The sequence below is a fragment of the Sinocyclocheilus rhinocerous genome, unplaced genomic scaffold (genome assembly GCF_001515625.1).
Source record: "Sinocyclocheilus rhinocerous isolate Xijiao unplaced genomic scaffold, SAMN03320098_v1.1 scaffold1131, whole genome shotgun sequence".
Classification (NCBI taxonomy): domain Eukaryota; kingdom Metazoa; phylum Chordata; class Actinopteri; order Cypriniformes; family Cyprinidae; genus Sinocyclocheilus; species Sinocyclocheilus rhinocerous.
The window spans coordinates 576,481-585,847 of NW_015638568.1; the positions used below are offsets into that span (position 1 = coordinate 576,481).

The 9,367-nt window shown below is 40.0% G+C and overlaps 1 protein-coding gene across 2 annotated transcripts in view; it reads right to left on the reverse strand.

Moving 5' to 3' along the window:
- Positions 1-9: 9 nt before the first annotated feature.
- The window catches only part of LOC107749803 (cytochrome P450 26B1-like), a 19,658-nt gene continuing 10,300 nt past the window's right edge, over positions 10-9,367 (reverse strand). Inside the window, exons 1-5 of one of the 2 annotated variants that reach the window (XM_016564982.1) lie at positions 7,541-7,820; positions 4,440-4,715; positions 4,152-4,307; positions 1,757-2,038; positions 10-1,474 (exon numbers count right to left, since the gene is read on the reverse strand). In XM_016564982.1, the coding sequence (XP_016420468.1) occupies positions 1,082-1,474; positions 1,757-2,038; positions 4,152-4,307; positions 4,440-4,715; positions 7,541-7,804 (1,371 nt within the window). In that variant the 5' untranslated portion in view covers positions 7,805-7,820 and the 3' untranslated portion in view covers positions 10-1,081. Of the gene's footprint in view, positions 1,475-1,756; positions 2,039-4,151; positions 4,308-4,439; positions 4,716-7,540; positions 7,821-9,367 lie in introns of those variants that run through there. The other variant, XM_016564981.1, reaches the window with a different exon arrangement.

The following is a 9,367-nucleotide window of genomic DNA, read 5'->3' on the forward strand; positions in this document are numbered from 1 at the left end:
AAAAAAAGATCAGTGGTATATTTTATCAAAGTAAAGTCCTTCGCGTGGCCTGTAGAGGAAGTGAAGGAAGAACCCTCATCGGGTTGCTCAGAGTCCTAGTGCCTCTCACCTAACTGCCTTTAAAGTCCCTTCAGAGGCGTCTCAAGAAAACTCTTCTGATTGGTGGTATATAGAGTTACTGACTGATCATTGTCCAATCAGTTCCACCATCATCTACTGTATATTCAGTATAATTTTTTCTTATATTGATGTGGAGCAGAAAAAAAAGAAGCCTTCCTCTTTGCAGAGGTCAGGTGGCACTCTGCTCCATCATATAAATAAAAAGCGACTCCCAAAGCAGCATATATGACAGTTATGACTTATTTTTTTGCTTTTTTGTTTTCATAATTGTCTTCAGATATAACATTTGCAGCAGGAATGAATCCCTCATTCCCTCTATAGCTTGTTTTGAGAGCCTGCACAGGTTAATTTTCTCTTATAGTCTCTGACGAGTCATATATCTCTGTTCATCGCTCGCCTCCTTTTCACGCTCTCTTAAAAAAAATATTATGGATTGTCACTCATGTACAGAGCATGTATAACAAGTACTGGGTTAGTCTGAAAGCTCCTTCTGTACTGCTAACACACCTGAGTAAATTACACAATCCTCTCATTCATTCTAGTTTGCACTGCCTACTCTAACTCCTAATACCTTAGCTGAAAAACAAGCTGTCCACACACGCAAACAGGCACACGCGTACATTCGCACAAGAAAACGTAATGTATTTACACACACAGAAACCACACATACTGTATATACATATTAATGAACTCAGCATCCACGAAAAACACTCACACAAAACTTCTCATCTCAAGACCCTGTGACATCTACATCGGCTAATATGACTGTCCCTTTCACCTCTTCTTTTCTGAAACCTTCCTCTTGTGCTCTCCTGATGTAGCAATACGTTCAGTAAAATTTATATTTTTATGATATACTTCTTTACAAATTATAGACTATACATTTTTGGCAAATGAGAGTCTTTTGAACTTCAGGTGACAGCTCAGAATATGAAGTCTGTTCCTTCTTCTGCCCAGTCTGTCACACGGTGGCATCCAACATCTCATTCGACTTGGCCATGATCTGATTCTGATTGGAGTCGAGGCCGAAGAATTTGACACAAAGGCCGTCGGTGGGGTGCACCACGGGGACCGAAATCAAGCGTGGGAATGTCCGCGTGGCCAGTTCGAAGCGGCTCCCTCCCGCGAGCTCCACGGCTAGGAGTTTGAGGAAGAGAGTGGCCAGCTGCTTGCCGAGGCAGGAGCGAACACCACCGCCGAAGGGCAGATAGTGGAAGCGGCCCTCACGATCCTCGCTCCGCTCTGGGCTAAACCGGTCCGGGTCAAAGGCCTCCACGTCCTTGAACACAGCTGAGGTGTCGTGGGGGTCACGGATGCTGTACATGACACTCCAACCTTTGGGTACCTGTACACCCTGAAAGATGGCCAAAAAGGAGGTTAGAAGTGTTGTTATTGTTAATTAAAACAATAAAAATATAATATAAATAATACAGAATATAAAAAGAATATCAAATATAAATATGTGACCCTGGACCACAAAACCAGTCATAAGGGTCAATTTTTCGAAATTGAGATTTATACATCATCTGAAAGCTGAATAAATAAGCTTTCCATTGATGTATGGCATGAGGGTGATTAAATGATGACAGAATTTAAATTTTTGGTTTAAAGTAGCTGCAGATCTTCAACAACTCACATCCAGCTCAAAGGTCTGTGTGGCAATGCGGTAACCTCCAGACACAGGGGCAAACAGACGCAGGACCTCTTTGATCACGCAGTCCAGGTACTTGAGGCTAATGATGCTGTCCAGTCGCAGTTCGCCCTGGCACAGACAGCCGTCATGCAGCAGGCCGCAACTCTGCAGCTCCTCACGCAGCTTCTCCAGCACTGCAGGGTGTCGCAGCAGCTGCATGATCAGAGACGTGCTGGCACTGGCTGTTGTGGCAAAAGCAGCGAAGATCAGCTCAATAGTGGACTCCTGAGGGAGAAAGAAAGAGATTTGTGACTAAATCACACATATGTGACCCTGGACCACAAAACCAGTCAAAAGGGTCCATTTTTCATCTGAATAAATAAGCTTTCCATTGATGTATGGTTGTTAGGATAGAACAATATTTGGCTGAGATACAACTATTTGAAAATCTGGAATCTGGAAAAAATCTAAATATTGAGAAAATCGCCTTTAAAGTTGTCCAAGTGAAGTTCTTAGCAATGCATATTACTAATCAAAAATTCAGTTTTAATATATTTACAGTAGGAAATTTACAAAATATCTTCATGGAACATGATCTTTACTTAATATCCTAATGAGTTTTGGCATAAAAGAAAAATTTATAATTTTGACCCATACAATGTATTTTTGGCTATTGCTAGAAATATACCCCAGCGACTTAAGACTGGTTTTGTGGTCCAGGGTCACATGTATGGATGCTAGTCTAAGATATTTGACATTAATATTCTGGCACGTTGACATCTGTTACTGATGACTTATGGTTTGATTACAGAGATAAAACTTTGTAGAAATATTTTTTTAAATGTCATTGATATTACTTGTGGGTTATACAATTTAAAATAACTGTTTTCTATTTTAATATATTTTAAAATGTAATTTATTTCTGTGACAAAGCTGAATATTCAGTAGCAATTACTAAAGTCTTCAGTGTCACATGATCCTTCAGTAATCATTCTAAAATGCTGATCTGGTGCTCAAGAAACATTTCTTATTATCAAAGTTCCGCCTCTTAATATTTTTGTGGAAACCCTTTGTATTCTTTGATGAATAGAAAGTTCAAAAGAACAGCATTTATTTGTAATAGAAACATTTTGCAACATATGCCTTTACTGTTACTTTTCATGCATCCTTGCTGAATAAAAGTATTAATTTCTTGAAAAAAAAATGACTGCTCCCAAACTTCTGAACAGTAGTGTATATTATATATTGTCTCTAGTCAGCAACTTCACTGCAATCTGACTTTTTCTGAATTCTTAGGATGGAGCTTCTTTATTTCTTTTCTTTCCTTCTCTCTTCTTTTTTCTTTGAGGTTTGGCAGCCATCTTACACAGGTTTCTTTTCTCTCTCTCTTCTCTCTCCCTCACTTTTTTAAATGCTTGCCAGTGAATTGGTGTTGACAGGCCTGGGAGCCGCCACTGTCTGAGGAGACTACGCATGTACCTTACAAAAGAAAAAAGCTGAAACGTCTGAGCCGAGCGGAATAACCAGGTAACAATAGCCCACAGGGAAGCATTTATTGACTATTATCTGTGTCATTAAATGTCTGTCATCCCGGTTTGGATATGTGACTAGAGAATTGAGCAGGAGAGAGAGAAGAGAAATAAAGAGAGCAGTCAGTGGGTAAAGTGTGCTGCCAGAGAGTCGCTGCAAGTCTCTCAATATCACAGTGTCGACTTCCTGTTTTACTTTAATATGTAATCACAATTTGACCTCACACTGAATAGAGACTGGGAGGATGACTGTGTGGTGAAAACCATGACCAGTTTTACGGATGTGTAATGTACAGCATTAAATAGACATAAACAACTGATAAAATACCTCAGTTTCAATAAGACTTCACATTGTGTGTCAAAGAGAACTCCTCTATTATGCAGACTAGGCGGTTATTCAATTTTTTAATACAGACTGCCTCGCTTTCTACTGCCTACCTAGTCAGCTGCCTTTTAAAAAAGCATCCCAAAAGAAGTTAAAACTCTCTTTATCACTGATTTGAAAGACCCTACATATGCTACAACTGTCTTTAACAGCCACTTACACACGACACAAATAGTGCTCAGTAGGCAAAGTGCACAAGACGTGCTCACATTTGATTCCAGTAGAGTTTGACATTAGTGTGTTGTCTGATGAAACAAATTATCAATAGTTTTTAGTATCATTATGCTGTACATTTATAATCAACATTTCTCTTGCTTCACAGTGACTGATTCACTGTATGTTTTTTCCACTATGTTTTACATATCACGATTTTTAATAATTTTGCTGACTACTGTTCGGAATAGCCTTTACTCAGGAAAGCGCGCCTGTGAGGCCTTAAAATGTTGTCTACAGAGCTGTAGTGTATCAGTGGTGCTTCGCTCACCTTGAGCTCCTGCATTGTAAGCTCTGTGTTGTTCTCCTTGGCGCTCTCTAGAAGCACATCAAGAGCATCAGTGTAATCTTTCCCCTGTGTGTGGAGAGGTTTCTCTCTGATGGCTTTTTCTATGCTTTTCTGGAGTGAGTCTCTTGCACGAATACCCTGCAAACGTACAAAAAAGTTTATTAGTTGAAGTCTATTTGTTGATCTGTCACTGTGTACTTAATGTGCAGAGACGATCCAATCCCTTTTTCTATTTTGAAGTGATTTAGACAACACATATTGAAATTTTACCTTCCTATAACCACTAAACGGCAGGTCGATGGGAAGGCTAAAAACATTCTCCACAAAATCCTGGAAAGTGCGGAAAAGACAGTGCATCTCCTCTTCAGAGACGCGGAAACCCAGTAATACACGCACTGCCATGTGGAAGGAGAGCCGCTGGGATTCCCGATAAACGTTGATGGGGTCAGGATTGGAGCTCCACACCCGCAGGGTCTCCTGAATGACCTGCTGGATCTTGGGCAGGTAGCTCTCCAGAGCCTCATGACTGAAGACTTTAGCAAAGATCTGAGAAACACAATTGAAAATGCAGTCAGTCTGCTGTGTTCTGGTGTTTGCATCAATAGAGAACAAATATGACATGATAAATAGTTTTGCAATCAGATGAGGATTTTATAAATTTGCAGCTGCAAGTGCCAAAACTTCAGCTTCATCCTGTATTTTACCAAAGAGCCCAGGACGTGATCTGATTGGCCCAAGAAAGCAGTGGGAGGGATCTGCTTCCAAAAACATGTATGTTCATGAACCTGCCCAGATGTTTGACACTGACTGACAGCAATATTATTTAAGAGTTTGTATCTACATGTATATTGCATGAAAACAGAGTTGCACTGTTCCAAAAATGATTTGTTTTTGACTCAGGCTTATGGATCTGCACTGCTGGACTACACTTCCCACAATGCTGCTGGCCCATGAATCACATCATCCATCACAATCCAGCATGTCTGTGCTCTCCAGGCAAGAAATTTTCATGAAAATATTATCCTGAAGCCATAGTCAGCACCTAAAGGTCAAGCTTATTTGTCTAATAGTTTAAAGCATGGACCATTCTCATTAATTCTGAAGTCCTTACTATTTTTGACCTTCTCGTACTTTTAACTGCCACACACCTACCTCCACCTCGCTCTCAGAATATCTGAGAGAGTTCCCTCTGCATCAGCAGTGAGGGTGAAAGGCGAAGGTAAGATTTTCCTGGCTGCAGCTGCGCATTTCTAATGTACCTCAGTTGTGCTGGTTTGTTTAATGAAATAACATCCATGTTCCACAGTGCCCACGACTAACAATAGCACTTTTTATATGCCATCTCATTCCAAATACATCGTCTCCACCCCACTTTTTTCCACAGTAGTAAAGGGAAGGGGTGCGGAGACTTGTGTGTCCTCCTCCTGTCTCTCCGTCTGACTTTCTCTCGCCAAGACCCATTTCTTTGTGTCTCCTTTCCGTGCTGTTCTTCTCAGACACACTTCATCTAACTCTAAACTAACTCTAAGCGATTAACTGGCTGTTAGTATATCATAAATATTATTTCACACCCATTTACACTTGGTTTTCAGTGTCCTTCTCCATGTATATAAAAACACTAGTTATCTGTCCATTCCACTACATCACTAACATCAGATCATTTTCTGGCACATCAAAGTGGTCCACATGTGTGGAGAAAAAAAAGTGTCTACAAGCATGTTTGCGTCACACATCTCTCTTAGCTACTACCCATAATTTAATATATGCAATACAACACCATATTTATGCTGCTTATTGGTTTGGGATTTTTTTTGAAAGTTGCTATTTTCCTTTTGCGAGTCTTTGCGTACTAGACAGACGTCAGTCAAGCTCCACTAATGCCAGTCCCCATTATACACGATTTGAACACTACTGGGGGAAAAAACAGCCGCCTGTCTTCATTACAAAACGTGACTTCTTGTACTGCACTTTCCACACACATACACACACGGCCTTTTAAAACTCCCCCACCCTAATAATTTCCATATGTCTTAAATTATATGAAACTGCTCAAAGCTGCTGGTTTGACCAGAATGTAAAGACCTCTTTATTCTCTCCCCCAAACCATTCACTTTCTTTACACTTCTCTCTACTTTTCCAATCGCTCGCTCGCTCGCTCGCTTGCTCTCTCATTTCTCTCTCTCCCCCGCTGACTAAAACAAAATCCTTCATTCACAGCGAGAACACTTTGTGTAGGCAGGTGAGTGCAGAATTAAGATCCTGTGCCCTCTACTGGCCAACCTAATAAATTCAACACCTCACCAAATCCACAGCTTGATAGGCCTTCTGCTCTATAGCTGCATCAACAAGTGTGATTTAGTTGCTTCTAATATTACTCAGTGAGCTGTTGTGCATCCTGTTAGTGACCAGAACATAGATATAGACATGGAAGAACTTTCGTTAAGAATTTCCATTAATACAAAGCCAGTTAAAATCAATTATAATTTGTTTTCTTCTAGGAAATTATATCATTTATTTAGCTACATCCCAAGCTCGTTTGGATCTAATGCTTGCATTCAGTGTATCTCCAGTACATGTATATGTGTAGCAATTGTCTTCGAAGAGACATTTACAGTAAAAAAAAATGTCTTTCCCAAATGTCATGCCTAGAACAGGACGTCCCAGAGGGCTTAGAGGCTCTAACAGGCCGTGTTGATGAACATACCTTTCCAGTCTAAAATATAGAAAGTACATTGCTGTATGCCTCCAGAGAGGTTGAAGAACAAATGAAAATATATTTATGACATTAGTGTGCAGAGCAAGACATTGAAACCTGGCTGAAGGGTCCATAAGGCTGTCTTTGTCTGTCTGAGGCTGGCTGACTAATTAGCAGTCATTAGGGGGTTTGTGTGAGGCCCTGGACCAGGAGGATTAACCAGACTGATTACACCCCGCTGACCCCTCAATGGAACAGGTGTGTGGGGTGAAACTCAAGCCTCCAAGGGACTGAAAAGAACCAGGGTCCACAAAAAAGCTATTTTGTCCCCGGACAATGGGTTGGATTTGAGGAGAATCTAGTTATGAGCATAATCCTCCATTGTGAGCAGACTGTTATGTGTAACAATAGTGAACAGGGGAGCAAGGCATTGTGGGTATCTGTTTCCAAATCTGGACCTAAGGATGGCACAGCCTTTTCCATTTGACCTACTATCTTTTTTCTTTCACTCCATCTCACTTCTTACTCTATTTTGTCCTTTCACAAATTCAAAACATTTTTTCATTGGCAAGGCAGGGAAATGGTGCACACAAAAACCATCCATTAGGAGATAAGGATGGTTCCCACACATAACAAGACTACATTTGAGTGTTAAACAAGCGTATATGGACCTTACCTTTCTCCTTTTGCGGTGGATGTCTCCTATAGAGTTGGCCAAACTGTTGGGACCCAGTAGAGTGCTGGTGCTTTGGGGCCAGTCCACAGTGACCAGGCTGTGTTCTCCCATCAGAACCTTACGCACATGCTCTGCCCCCGTGACCCGGATGAGCGGCCGTCCCAGCAGGTGAGTCTTGAACACGTTCCCATACTTCTGCCTCCTTGACGCATGGAAACCTGCACCCTGAAAAAGAGAAGCGGGTGCAAGAAGAAGAAAATACATTAGCTGCAGATTAAACAGTGGAACAGATTAGGAAATCAAATTAGTAAATGCATTTGATGTTACACTGTAAAAAATGTTAAAAGGAAAAAATGGCAAACTGCTACAGTAAATAAAAATGTGTTGATTGGCTAACTGTGAAAAAATTATAATATATTAACAATTATATGTTTAATCTTAAAATTATATCTTTTTTAAATTACATTTATTATAAAGTATAAATTACCTTTTAATTTATTTTAGGATTTTTTATTTTCACAAAGTGAAACTGTGCTCTTTTGTCACTTAATATTTTATTTTACATTAATCACCAGCAGGACAAAACACAAACGTTTCAACTCAAGGCCTTCTTCAGTGCGATATTTTATTTTAAAATAATACTGTACAGTATTGTTAATATTATGATTTTAATAAGTCACCAACTTGCCTGAAACATTGTCACTGTGCTTTTGTTATGATACATTTTTACCAACAGCTGTTGGTTTTAAACCGTAAATTGAACAGAATTATTACCTTTGTAGTTTCAGTGACATTATTAGCCTTTAGCCTAGCAATAACCCATAAAATTGTCTGTTGGGGACCCTCTACAAGTGGGTTCCCCTAAGTAGAAATTGTGTTCACAACATTCTTTATGCAATTGGGTTAGCTTAAGCTAAGAAGGGGCTCAGGCTTAGCCTTCGGGATCACGCTGAGAGAGAAGTGATCTAATGAGTATGAGCACAGCCATTAGCTCTAAGAAGTCAGTGTGTGTTGTGTGAAAGTTTGGCTGAAAGTGCTAATCAGCAAGGAATCCAGTACATCCTGCAAATTTTCACCTTTGACCCCTTCACCTCTGCAATTTAAGAACAAGCAGAGTGATTACCCCAAACATCTAAAAGGGACGTTTAAGGGTTACAGAAACACACTTCAGGCTTTCTCAGGCCAGAGACATGAACCTGAATCTGCCTGACTGAAATGTCACAGTGTTAACACTGTATGTATTTCGAGCATAAACAAATACATTGTAAATAAGTGCATTATTTTGCACAATACTAAAGTAAAACAAATTTTTAGTCATCATGCACATTCAAGTCTAGTTGAGTAAAATTATGAACATGAAAAAAGACTCTTAGCTCTGGAGTGAGTTGCTCTGTATAACACATAGTAATTGCCTCTGGCCCTTGAGACCTCTGCTGAGCACATAAAGACAGCCTGTAACCTCTCAGCCTCACACACACATACTGACCCCATGGCAGGAAGTGGCATTAGAGCTGTTTGCCCCCCCACCAAAATTTGTGACCAGTTTCATCGAGCACACTCCAACACTCACACTCTTATTTGCAAGGATAAATTTAGCAGCATGCAAGGCTTTTTGTCCTGTTTGGCTGAGAGAAACTAGTCTGAATACACTTCAGCATGCATGCTTCAGCTCAGCATGCTATATGCTTGCTTCTGTGTGCTAATGCCTGTTCAATTGAAATGTCAAGCAAAATTGTTTTTCCAAGTAACATAAATCATGAATTAAAGTATTTCATTATATTATAGATGATGTTTTACCATTGACAGATTTATTTTTGGAGTGCTTTT